Source organism: Pholcus phalangioides, unplaced genomic scaffold (assembly GCF_987345545.1).
Source record: "Pholcus phalangioides strain wild (caught in Gottingen) unplaced genomic scaffold, Ppha-v1.0 ptg000013l_1, whole genome shotgun sequence".
NCBI classification, from domain to species: Eukaryota; Metazoa; Arthropoda; class Arachnida; order Araneae; family Pholcidae; genus Pholcus; species Pholcus phalangioides.
Window position 1 is genome coordinate 10,145,729 of NW_028301606.1, and position 14,140 is coordinate 10,159,868.

A 14,140-nucleotide genomic window follows, 5' to 3' on the forward strand; every position below is an offset into this window, starting at 1 on the left:
TTTCATGGCCAACTCAAGCGAGCCCATAGGATCCTATGTCATACCAATAGTTTCTATCACCCCCCCCCCCCGGACCCACTCCATCGCCCACTTTCGGAAACACTGGCTTAAAGGGTTAAAAATAGCCAATTGCAACGTGGACTACATTGAGTCTAGTGCTGATTGTCGGATGAAATTTTTGCTGAAAATTTCTCATGACTTCATTGGAACGTTCCCAAAGTATTATAGCAATGGTGCTCTCACGCCAAGAGAGTGCGGGCCACTTCATTGGTTTGAAAACGTGTCGCGGGCCACTTGATCCCGTTATCTAGAATGGCGTCGCTGGTCACTTAAGTTACCTGTAAATGTTCCGTGGGTCACTTGAGTGATTTGAAACTGTGCCGGTCTTCCGCAGTCTCTCTTGATCTGCACCGCAGGTCACTTAAGTGATCTGTGAACATGTCGCGAATTACTTAAGTGATTCGTGCTGGGGGAGGGCCGCTTTAGTGATCTGGAACTGTGCCACGGACCACCACTTGAGTGATTTGTAAATGTGTGAGAATCTAAGTGATTCGGGAACGTGCCGCTTTGTTCATTTTTACTAAATTAGATTTGAGGTCACGGACACGCATCAGGTGACTTCGAGGGCCACATGTGTGGCCCGCGGGTCATGAGTTGAGCATGTATGTTGTAGGCAGCACGCACACTTTAATAATAAACACCCCTGCACATAAAATTCTATTGAAACATGATATGCTGTGTATGTACAATTGTGTTTACGATTATTATTATGCGAAGTGATAATTGATACAAAGTTGCGCTTGATTCACCAGGGTCAAGGTTTTGTTCCGCTTTGTTTGGCCTTCGATGCGAAAGCGGCCATCCATTTCATGGACACACGATATCGATCGCAAAAGAAATTAGATTCTTGCTGTGATTACATTTTTTTCCCCTTAAATCTCCCTCTTGAACAACATTCCGATGATTTCTTGTCAAATACTAAAATCCTGTTCATAAATACGCACAGGAAATGTCAGAACGATTCCTCTACATTAAAACAATGAATTGTATTTCACATTTAATAAGCTTCCATGTACATTCTCATGTATTTCAGTTGTACACGTACATAGTCACGGTAAATGTCTTTCTTTTCCCCATAAAAAAACATTCTTTGGAACAAACCTTCATCCCTCTTTAAATTATGTTTTCGTGCTAATATATGACGTAATAAAATGAGGCTAAAAACATTTTAAAAAATTTAATTTTTTAAAATGCTGTAGTTATAAATTTTCTAAATGGGGGAGGGGGGAGGAACTTAATTACGTTCGTAATGCATTTTATTCATTTATTTCTTTTCGTGATTTGTTCTGTGATCAACCATTACGTCGCTACAGCTGGACCCGGTTGTAACGAACTCTACGGCACCGAAAATTTCGTTCACTATTTCCGACCTGAAGAACATTCTATGGGACGGGGACCAAATATTTCGTTATATCCGACCTAAGTTCATTAAAAGAAATATCCTTTGGGATAGGACCAAGAATGTATTTCGTTACATCCGGCCCAACACGAGAACATCCTATGGGACAGGACCAAAAAATCTATTTTTTTAGAGAATATTCTCTGTGAGATGGGAACAAAAATTTTATTTTTCGTTATATCTCCGACCTAAGAAGAGTCATTCTGTATGACATGACTGAACTAGAATTTTTTCTCCCTGTATCCAACCTAACACGGGAACATTTTATGGGAAGGGACCAAAAATTTCGTTGTATTGGACCTATCATGAAAATACCCTGTGGGATAAGATAAAAAATATTTCGTTACATCCGATATTTTTAGAAAATACTCCGTGGAAATGGGACCAAAAATGCATTTCGTTCTATCTGACCTAAGATGGGAACATCCTACGTGACAAGATCAGAGCTCTTTTTCACTATATCCGACATAACGCGAGAACATCTTATAGGACTTCATCAAAAATTTCCTTATATCCGGCTAATTAAAAATAGCTTATGGGATGAAACCAAAATTTTATTTTGTTGCATCCGACCTAATAAGAAAACATCCTATGGGGAAAGAGCAGAAATTTTGTTCGCGGTATCCGAACAAAAAGAAAACATCCTATAGAACGGGGTGACAGAAAATTAAATTTCACTCGCTATATCTGACCTACCAATCGGGTCCTACAGGACAGGACAATAAATTTTGTTCATTATTTTGGAGGTTCCTTATTGTTAGCCAGATTCGCTACAGCAGGATTCGACTCAGGGCAGCCCTCGGAGGGGGGGGGGGGGAGGTCGCACTGGGACCCCGCACTTGCGACACCAATAATTTTTTCATAAATTCTGAATTTCCATCCATTCTAGAATTCTTCATTTTCTTCTCGATAAATTCTGAATTTCCACCAATTCTTTAATTCTTCCGAATTTTCATTATTTCAGACAATTTCTTTCATTAGGTGGTAATTTTAATTGATTTTAAAATTTTCTTCAGTTTGAAATTTTTTTTTTAGGTTTATTCACATTTATGTGTGTATATTTTCTCGTATGGATACTTTTCAACATTCCGGTACATTTTGTTTGCACTTTTGTATGCCGATTTCCCTCTCCCACAGAATATATGAAATCAGGGCTAACTGGCCAGCTGCTATTTTCACACCGGGCCCGACATCTGGTAAGGACATCCCGTGATTCGACTATACAGTATTTTTGTATTTCATGTGAAAAAAAAAAAATCGTCACCAGTGGACAACCGCTTTTTCCGTTCACCATGACGACTAGCAAACGCTACACAAGTTTTGGAACGGACTTCGACAACACCACACACCTATAGAAGTAGGGGTCACTTTCTAGATATTCCTATAAGTTTTGTTGACTCCGATCGCATCACACCCCTGCGAAAAAGTGGTTCCTCCCAGGACAGCAACTACAGTGTAGTCAGCCGAGAATCGGGGAATGTATGCATTTTTGCTACCCCTCTCTCCCAATGTTCAATGAGAGGGCAGAGGGTGAATTTGTAGCCCCCCACCCCCAGCATGGTAACTGAGACGCCAGTTATAGGTTTATATATTGTACCCCCTTTATATAGCCAGAACCATCTGTCCTTCTTGTCCGACCTTAGCTCTATTTTAGGGGCATTCAAGGTCATTTCTGACCCTCGTTCCCCTTTCGTGAACATGGGCGTACGTAAAGGGAGGGTTTGGGGTTTTAACCCCCACCCCAAGCCGAGATTATAGTGTTATTTTACAGGAAAAATGTAACTCCCTTTTGAGAAGAAAAAAAATTGAACCCCCCCCCCCCTTGAGAAAATTCTGGGTATGCCTATGTTCGTAAATAGTTCCTTTCTCCCACAGAAGCATTTTCTAAACATTGATGGCTAACAACAGTGTGCGTTGAAACTTTTTCGCAGTTGACCAATTCCTCCCCTCCAACCCCACTGTTCAAAAATAGAATCAGCTGGACTTTCCAATCCTTTGCAAGGGCGTAGCCGGGGGGGGGGGACTTGGGGGTCTAGTCCCCCCCCCCCGAAATGTGAGAAAATGACCGAAAAAAGGGAAAAAGATGGCCAAATCCGTTGTTCTGTCACTTTGGTCCCCCCCCCCCGAAATGAAAGTGGTCCCCCCCCCCCGAACGAAATTTCTGGCTACGCCCCTGATCCTTTGTAACATTTCCGTTCGGAAATTCATTTTGTTCACTGAACCCGTCTTCGCATTCGATTAAAATTTCTCTAGAAGAAAAAAAAAAGTTATCTTTAAAACAAAAATCTTAAAACTGATCGTTTTCAGTTGATTTTTCCGCTGATTGAATCAGCGACGAATTTAGAATGAGGCCCACAGAGTTATAATAGTATATCTTTAGTCTATGGGAGGGCTTTAGCTGGCTATAGCCCCAGGGTGCGAAAAATTTCAGGAATGAGTGGTCAAGAAAATTAGTAGGATGGGAGCAGGAATGCAAAATTTATACAGACCACAAGAAGTAAAACCTTAACTCCATCTCTGCCTACAGAGCGACAAACTGGGTCAGTGAGTGACAAAACGGGTGACGGAGCAGTGGTTCTCAACCTTTGGAAGCCCGCGGCTCGGTAAATCCCCTTTTTTGTATAAGTGAAAGGCCCGGTCGTACACAAACTAACGAGAAATTAATGGGGAAAATGAAACTGAATCACTCACGGCCCGGTGTAACTAGTGTTAGGGCCCGGTGGTTGAGAAACACTGACTATTGGTAATGGTAATTTTCTCTCGGACCGGAGGGATGAAGCCCCTGTCAGCCCCACTCTTAAGAGGGCCATGCGAGAGCCCAAAACATTAAGCAGGGGCCCACCTAAAATCCCAACCTGGGGCCCTGTTCCAGGATGTGGGAGTCATGCAAGCAACAGGGCCATCTTAAGAGCATCATGGGCCCTGGACCAAGTCATATTTCTGAGGCTCTACCAGGCAAATTCTTGAAAATCTCAACCAAATCCAATTTTTGTGAAGCCCCCCTTTTTTCTTGAGGCCCCCGGGACGTGCCCGGGTGAGCCCATGCCCTAAGACGGCACTGGCGAGCATGTGAGTGACTAAGAGTAACTTAGAGGTACAGGCATCATAACGGGTGGGGGAGTGGTCAAATATGATTTTGCATAGAGGCGAATTTTTGAGGAAAAGTGGTGAAGAAAGTGCGACTGAAATCAGAGGAGCGGCAAAATTCGTGTAGCCCACAGGCGGCAAAACCATAAATACGCCTCTAGATTGTGTGTGAATTACATATTTTTCTTAATCGCGCTACGTCAAAGATTAAAAAACCATATGTGTGAGTCTACAAGAGGGGGTTCTTAACCTTTTCTCAGCAACGACTCATAATCAACAGCATGACCAACTTCGCGACCCATCGGACAATTTCAAATTTGAAAGTTCTAATTAAATATTTCTAATAAACAAAATGCTTGGTTATCGAAATTAGTGAAATCAGTACATGGTGTCTTAACAGGTAGGCCAACAGGGCCTGAACCCACTTCACCAAACACCAACTCTGGTCATATCGCTATATTGCAATTTACTGCCATTAATGAGACGGGTTGGAAATGAAGGTGCTATCTATCGGTGGTCGCTTCAAGTTCGTTAAGGAAAAAAATCTTATCTATATAACTCCCTCAGGTTTGAACCTGGGACCGTGACAGAAAACCTTCGGGCCACCTAGGGCTCCGAATCAAAAAGGGTGGGGCCCAAATTATTTAAAGCGTTTACTGATTCTGAAATAATTTCTTTCCTACGTTCTGAATTTGCATCCATTCTGGAATCATTTCTTTCTTAAATACTGTATTTTCCTCAATTCTAAAATTATTTCTTTCCTAAATTATAATTTTTAATTCATTCTGGAGCTATTTCTTTCCTAAACTTTCATTTTAAGAAATAATTTTGTAGATCTCGAAATTAGTAAAAAAAAAAAATCAGCACTAATGATAGAAATATTGCAGAGTTAGAATCAAAGAAATAGTTCCAGAATTCACGAAATGTAATTTTTTTTCTCAAATTAGTGAAAAAAGTAATTTTTCATGATTAATAATTCGGAATTGATATAAATATGTAATTTCATAAACGATAAAAATCGACAATTACGGGGTTGGTTATTTCACAAATTCTAGATCCTAGTTTCTCAAACTTTTGGTTCCTTCGCTCCCTTTTCCAATATTTTTTTTCTTATCGCCCCCAACTCAAGCCAACCCATAAAATATACTAAACCCCAAGCTTCTACCGCCCCCTGGATCCTTCCATTGTCCCCAGGGGGCGATATTGCCCACTTTGGGAAACACTTTTCCAGATTCTCGCCAATTCTGAAATTATTTCATAAACTCTGGAATTATTTCTTTCAGTCATTTTTCTTATTTCTAATTGATCAATCCGAAATTTCCATTGGTTGTCTGATAGCTTCTTTAGTTTTTGAGTCCTAATTTTTTCTTACTTTTCGGAATTATTTCTTTCATCAATTGACAGTCAGCATTTCATCAATTCGAAATTTTCATTTTTTGTTTATTTATTAAATTATTGCGTCTATATTTTCCCAGCATTTCTGCAACAATCTATTCATTTTTGGATGCCGATTCCCCCGCCGCAAATATGAATAAAGTCGAGGCTTCGAAATTGTAGCAGTGGTGCCTTTAACTCTACATCTGATAAGGTTCCCCAAACATGGTTCACAATCAGAGCTGCCCCTCGGGGGTGTGTGGCAGATGCGGTCACTCCTGGCCCTGCACTTACATTAACAATAATTTCTTTTAGAAATTCTAAATGCTCAACTCTGGGATTCTACATCTAAAACAGAAATAATTCTGGAATATTATATATCTTATATATTCTGAACTTTCGTGGGTTATTTCTTTCATTTATTCTGAATTTTCACGAATGCTGGACAGGTCCGTAATGTGCCTTCCCGGGGCAGGCACTTTCCTTGGGAGGGACCCCTTTTGAAAGGGTTATTATGCAAAACAAGTGTAGTTTTCTGGTGCCCCTCTTCGGCTTGGGGCTGTCGGTTGCCCCAGCCTAGTTACGGCCATGGCCTTCACAAGGGCGGGGCTGACAGGGCTCTAGCCTAGGGGCCCAGGACAATTCTCCATTTTTTGGCTTTTTCACGCTATAAATTAACTATAGTGAAAAGTCTGACTGGGGGCCCAGCAAAAAATCCTAGTCTAGGGGCCCTGCTATAGGATGTGGGGGCCATGGTTACGGGCCTGGTGCTGGAGTTATTTCTTTAATTTATTCTGAACTTTCGTGGGAGCTGGAATTGTTTCATTTACTTTGACTTATTATCAAAGTGAAATTGTTTCATTTTTTTCTGAATTTTCGTGGGCGCCGGAGATATTTTTGCATTTATTCTGCATATTTGATTCTCCTCCCCACAGAATACATAAAATCGATAAGGGGCAAAAGTATTAATACGCCTCTGTTCCGCTATTAATTTCGCATCCCAGACCCCACGTCTTAGAGGCGGCCCTGTTGACAATAAACTTCATGACAAAAATGGCGGAAAAAAAACCCAAAAAAAAATAGAACTTGGCGTGTTGCACGTCAGAATCTCGCCAAACCATGATTCACTAACCAATCGCAGCAGGTTACGCCCATCCCTTTTGTATATCTGACGCTTTTCTCTAAACCCTCTGGCGAGTTGAATCGCGTCGTCTTTTATTATTTTGTGTTTATTCTCGATTTGTTTACATGTGGTTACGTGCGTGTTGTTATCGCATCATTCGTGTTATAACATAATTTTTTGTTGTTATTTCTTACTATAAACCGTCGATGAGAACATAGCATTATTTGTCGGCATAAAAAAAAGAAAAGAAAGCCCCCTTTTGTTATATTAGGCAATACACGAGAAAAGACTCGATGCGAAAAAGATGAAAGATTTCGTGGTGTCCAGGATCCGTAAAACTTACGACTCGCTGTTGGAGAGGATACCTTTTCGTAGGAGAACGCAGCAGCTTCGTGGTTTCGGTGATATTACGCCATCGGATGAAAAGAGCAATGTTTGTGCATCTATTTTAAGTGCATTCGAACCCAACATCGCTTCACTCCAAAGTCTCCTCATCTGGGAGAGACCACCATTGACTGTTCTAGCTCTCATCATCCTAAGTTTAGTGTTTTGGTATGTACACTTGAGAATGCTTTTGTCTTCTCTCTCTCTCATAACACAGGTCTACAAAAATATATATATGTATATTCTGAATGCTTTTTTTAGTTTTTAAGACTAATTTTGTGATTTTCAGTGCTGATTCCAAAAATTCAATGAATTTTTTTTTTCACAAAACGATTGAGCATATTTTGTGAGAAATACAAATCTAAATATTTTCATTTTTATTACCTCACAAATACATACATTTATATCCTAGCTCTGTAGGCCCTAGAATCAATGAAATATCTTTGGCAATGATTTACTATATTTATTTATTCATAATGCACAGTTTCAATGTGGTTTGTATATGCTGCTTAAGGTATTACTATCGAAATTTAATTTTCACTTTATCTCAAAACTTCAGCCATTATGACAAAACCAATGCCATATTCGGAATCAGTGCTCCTATAAAATCACTGAATTATCTTTGGCCATGATTTATTGTATTTGTTTGTAAGTGCAGTTTCAATGGGATTTGTATTCTGCCTATATGCATTACTACTGAAATTTAATTTCCGCTTTATCTCAAAAAACTAGACGTGATGGAAGTTTTAACTATTTTTCCAGTAATTAGCATCCAAAAATCTTAGAAGAAACACTTTTTTTAATGAAAGCTTTTTCATTGCAGACCTGTGTAATAACACTGCTCAACGCTGATTTTGTTCTTAAAGATATTTCAGTGATTTTTTTAGGATGATTTTGGGACACAGATTCTGAATCTGGCATTGGTTTGTCAGATTGGCTCTAGTTTTTTTTTAGATAATACATACTCCCAACAATGTGATTCGTACACTGCTTATGGTATTGCTGTTGTAATTCAATTTTCACTATCTCAAAACTAGAGTCAATCTGACACATAAAACCAATGCCAGATTTGAAATCAGTAGCCCTAATGTACCCTAAAACCATTCAAATTTCCGTAAGGAAAAAAATTTTTTTTAGTAAGTGGAGTGTAATTGTTTTCTTCTTTGTCCTTTTGAGATATTCCTTATCCATAGGGAATTTACAAAACGTTACTTTGATTGTGGCCTGTTTCTCATTAATTTGTGTCTGGGAAAATATGAATTTTGGTCTCCTTATGGCAGCCATTTAATAACATCAAATTACTTTTCGATAGGATAAGCTTCTTTGTGCTTAGTTAGTTTCTACCCCTGTTATCCAAAAATATAATTTTGAAGAGTAATTTCACTCTTCTCCAAAATTTTAAGGTGTATTTTTTTCTTTTATCAGTGAGAAATAACTACTAAAACAAAAGTACCTAAAATTTGAAGGTGTATTTTCACTCAACAAAATTTGGAGGAGCAGAATCGAATTTTGACGTGTATTGGCTGACACTGGCTTCTAGTAAAGCTTTGTAAAAATATTTATTTAAAAAAAATGCTGTAATTTTTTTTTTATTTTATTACATTATTGCAAACACATAATAGACAAATGCAATCATATTATACAGAAATGAACGCATGTGTAATACACAAATGAACGCATGTGTAATACACAAATGAACGCATGTGTAATACACAAATGAACGCATGTGTAATACACAAATGAACGCATGTGTAATACACAAATGAACACACATATAATGCATTAAAATGTCTCTTTTGAGGACACCAGTAAGACAAAAAAATTCATCCATAGAAGAGGGGTGACAGTTAATCAGGAGTTTGAGATGCATGCTTTTATATGCAAGGGGAAATGATTATTTGGCGGTAAAAGAGGGGTGACCACATCTGAGAGGTGTCCATTAAGAGGAGTTTTACTGTATAAACAAACACTTTGTGACCTCAAGAGACTGCAGTGTTCTTCCGGCAAGCCTAAAGGACATAATTATTGAATATTTTAAAATTTTCAATATTAAATTTTGGTTAATTTAATTATATGCCCTCATGTGAATAAAAATTATTTTTTGGTACTGGCCCTCTATTAGAAAAAGCCTTTTATTGCCAAGTAATATTTCAGACTAAGACTTTTATCTATTCACCTATCTATTAATTGTGGATAAATTAACTTTTCTAATATAATAATTATGTTATGTTTTTTTTACTTATTAATTACTTTTCAATAGGATAAGCTTCTTTAAGCTTAGTTGGCTTTAGTAAAAATTTGAACTTATTTATATTAAAAAAACTAATTTAGGTTAATTTAATGAATTTTAAGCTTTTGTGTAAAAAAATTCATCTTTTTGGTTCTGTCCCCTTTATTAATATTACCTATAACCAGTGCCTGTTTCATGCATGGGCAAATGGGGCCATGTACCTGAGGGGGCCCCACAAATTTTCATTGGCCCTAAAATTAACTCTTATATTTTAGTAATTTTTCCTCCATAGCACATGTCAGAATTTCTATTTTTATAGTAATTGCATATTTTGTTTATAACACAATAATGCTCTGTAAGTACACTGCAAAAATTTTTATGCATAGAAAGGGGCCCATGAATTTTTGTTCGCCTAAGGCCCGAACCTGCAAAGGGAATGGACCCTGCCTCTAACTGCAAATTAAAGAAACCTTTAGTTGCCTAGTATTATTTTAGATCAGTGGTTCTCAAACTTTTGTCATCCACGGCTTCCTTGCCCAATGTATGGTTCATACGCGGCTCCCTAGAATAGTTCAGCAGATATTTTCCACTTGTAAAAGAACCATTTCAAAGCTTAGGCTCACAAATATCTCCAGCTCAGCGCTACACCCCTGACAAAGGTTGGTGATGCCCCTAGGAGCCGCGAACTCACTTTGAGAAACGTTGCTTTAGATTGAGACTTTTTATTCATTGATCTCGTAATTATGGATAAATTAACTTCTCTTTTCAAGTGATTAAGATTTTTTTCCAATCTTTATCATTTTTTACGAACGTCTTTTTTCGTCTTTCTTCCGCCCCTTTTCATTCACAATGAACGTAATATTTCGCGGAAGGAATATCATGGGTCATAGTTGAATGATTCATCAATCAAACTACTCGATATTCACCCAAGAGGTGAATGATTCGAAAAAAATAAAGATCTTTCATCACTTTTTGTTGAGATTGGTGGACCGGTGCCAAAACGAACTGCGCATATTTAAATCTTTCTTCCCCCTTTCTTTCGATCTTCTTTAAAAAAAACCGGACTGTTTTTGTTGTGTAACTCCGTCATTGTATTGCGTTGTAGTTCTCTTTCGCGGCGGAGTTCTTGATAAATCACCTCAGAATCCGCAGAGTTTTTTTCCCCCGTCATTATCCCGACAGTAAACAACCCGTGAAAGCTAACAACGTAATCATTGTAAGCCTATTATGATTGATTAAACTGAAAAAAAAGGTAAGTCTATTCAGCTTGATGATGAGGAAAGTTTACTCAAATGTCACTACCCTTTTGCCCTATTTCATAATCGTGCTCATCTCAAATATCATTCTATGTGCCACCAATTTCCGTTTGTTTCGCGGAATAAAATTTTTATTAGAGGTAAATCGATCCAAATTCATGATTCCTCTTCTCACTGGCTTTGTCAGCTGGAGCAAACACGGATTTTGGCGCCCCTCGGAGTGAAAAGGGAAGAAATTTGCTCTCCCCCATGTCCATAAGGCCTGGTGCAACAGATTCGCCTGCTCCCATTGCCGTCTAAACGCATAGGCCCCACCACCTCGGGCCGGGGACTCGCAAAATGAGAACTAATCGAAACTCAAGATTATCAAGCCCGACGGGGCCTCAGAAAAATCATTCGGCCTCGGGGGGCTATGATGCTTTCAAAACGGTTCTGCCTGCTCCTCCCTTCAGCTGCGGCCGTCACCCCCTCCCCCATGCGTACCACATTTTTCGGGATAGAATCTTCCTTTTCCCAATTTTCGTGGTCTGGGCAATTAATCCTATCACACCCCCCTCGGGATCGGCGCAGTGTCGTCTTAACGCATGGTGCCCGGGTGGGCCTCGAGAAGTGAGGCCTCACAAAAATGAGATCCGGTTGAAATTTTATAGAATTTACCAGGTTGGGACTCCGGAAAACCACTTGGCCCGGGGCCCATGATACTCTGAAGACTGCCCTGGATCGGCACCTGATTTTAGATCCTATGATCCTTGGTTTAGTGTGCAGTTGGGGGAGGGGGGGGGCAATCCATCACTAAGCATATTCCTGCTCTGCCTCCATGGCAGCTTGGTGTGATGGGGGGATTTGCCCAGACCAAAAAAAATTCGGTAAACGAATTCCAACCCGAAAAATGAGGTATATATGGTCCCCATGTGACCTTTATCCTCCCCTCCACTAAATTTTCGCCCCCCCCCCCCCCGCGGATCACCCTAGATCAGCACTTGCTCATTTTGCATTTTTCTTCAAGCTTCTATCCCCCCGCGCCACACTTCCAGAGCTGATATTCCTCCTCTGTGGAAACATTGGCATAGTGGATATAGACTGCCATGCCCCTTTACATCATGCCTTGTATTAAACTTATAGTGTAAAAAAATTGGAATGAAATGGAAGGCGAAACCCCCTGGACACCCAAACTGGACCTGGAGTTCTTTGAGGCACTTTTCTTGATCCTTTGGTTTTCAGAAAGTAATTGAAATTAGGCCTATTGTTTTTAAAAAATAAAATTTTTAAAGCATTCCCCATGTGCCAGTCGTACGCATACTTAATTTCAGAATTTTTCTTTTTTCAGTTTCTGTCAAGTGTTTCTTAGCTTTCTGGGGGCAGGGCCTGTTCCTCATAAGTCTGGACCCTGGGCAAACAAAACTTTTTGGGGGCCTTTATATATATAGAACTATTTAATGCAGAAGTGTGTACACACGGGTAGAGGGCCTGTGCTTCCCCCCCCCCCAAGAAGATGGTCAAAAATTAAAAATATTTGTTGTTTTAAAAAAATTGATGATATATATCGGAAGGAGATGCCAATTTGGGCATCCAAAAGTGCTTCAGAAATTTATAGGCATTGGGCATATGCCTCATTTGCCCTTGTGAGAAACAGTCTCCACCTTTGGGAAATGCTCATCTTTAGCTTAACATGGTAAATTTTGATTTCTGAATCAGTTCTGGGGTCGCTCTGGCCATCGCTACACGATGCTATTAGTGTTGGAGTACCCCCTGGCTCCAATGCCTGTCTTTTTTTTTAGTGATTATACTTGTTTTTGAGGTATTTGAGGAGTAAGGCCAACTTTTTCTTTTCTGCTCCGATATCATTGCCAAAACTCTGAATTAAATTATTGCTCTTATTTTGAGTTGTCCAAATATCTTGTGTTCCAAAGAATTAATCTCCAAATGCTCCTAAAGTTTTAATTAAATTTGAAAATTGTCAATTTTATTTTTTGTAAAACGTTCATGTGTCACTTGTAGTATTATGCAGGTCATAGTTTGCAAGTCATAGTTTGCAAGTCATAGTTTGAATCATCCCTGATCCGAACATTCTTCTTAAAACAGTCTTACATATACTTCGTTTAATTGGATACAGTCAGCTCCATTTAATCAGATTAACGGATAGGCTACCCCCTCTTAAACGGATGAAATGCTCTGGCACCAAAATTTCTCCCATAGAGTCAATGTTTAAAGTTCAAAAACAAGTTCCCCCACGTAATATAATTTCAACTTTTCCCTGCTTAATCGAATATGATTCTCATGTGAACTGTTAATGCACATCAACCACTATACACATAATGTTTTAATTGAATGAAACATTTGGAATAAATATAAAATATGGTACACACACAGTTTAGTTTTAAAATAAAAATACATTTGAGAGTACTATTTTCTCCAAGTATTCAAGTTGGCTTCAATTATGTGCATTTAATTTTATTTTTGTTTAGCTAATACAGAGCGCTAACTTTCCTAATGATGAAAAGTAAAAATCTTTGGTATTGTGAAAATTGTAATTAAATATTTTTATTTTAACTGAAGATTTATTAATATTAGTCCTTCTCATCAGTTTGCAATATACGAACTGTACTAACATTGTAAAATGGCGATTGAATATAAATCAAATAAACCCCAGGTAATCGGATATCTCCCGCTTAATCAGATATCGTGTGCTGGAATATATTCGATTAAGTGGTTCCTACTGTAGTTGTATAATTTTAAGATTTTAATTATACTGTCAAACCTCTAACTTGAATTTCCAATATCTTGAAGTTGGGTATTAATAGCCTATATTTTTTATAAATCTAATGTCTATAACTCTCTCGACACGAGCCTTTTTTATAACATGTTAACTGGTGGGGGTTTTAGACCCACCAGTTTAGAGAAAAAGGGTCTATGATCTAGTAGTTTTTTTTTGTCAATGAATGACTCCTGTTATACAGTTGGATGCCCTTTCTTCAAAGTGGCCCACCATGCACATTTGGAATTTTTCATAAAATGGCCTGACGCGACAATGATTTCCAGAATCACTGAAGTTCGGCTGCGACTAAGAAATTTTTCCAGTCAGTAATCTGAGATATTAGAAATTAAAATTTTTATAGTTTAGCTATGCTATTCTCTGAATATGTACTTTAAATGATTTTTATTTGTATTATATCTAAAATGAATCTGTGTCGAATTTTAGTCAATTTGAAAATTTATTTCTAATTTAT

The 14,140-nt window shown here is 38.5% G+C and overlaps 1 protein-coding gene across 2 annotated transcripts in view; it reads left to right on the forward strand.

Annotated features, from left to right (window-relative positions):
- The first annotated feature begins 7,102 nt into the window (after positions 1 to 7,102).
- Positions 7,103 to 14,140, forward strand: part of LOC149078581 (reticulophagy regulator 3-like) — a 33,637-nt gene continuing 26,599 nt past the window's right edge. The window contains exon 1 of one of the 2 annotated variants that reach the window (XM_089240693.1): positions 7,103 to 7,595. In XM_089240693.1, coding sequence (XP_089096819.1) covers positions 7,348 to 7,595 — 248 coding nt within the window. In that variant the 5' untranslated portion in view covers positions 7,103 to 7,347. The remainder of the gene's footprint in view (positions 7,596 to 14,140) is intronic. The other variant, XM_089240694.1, reaches the window with a different exon arrangement.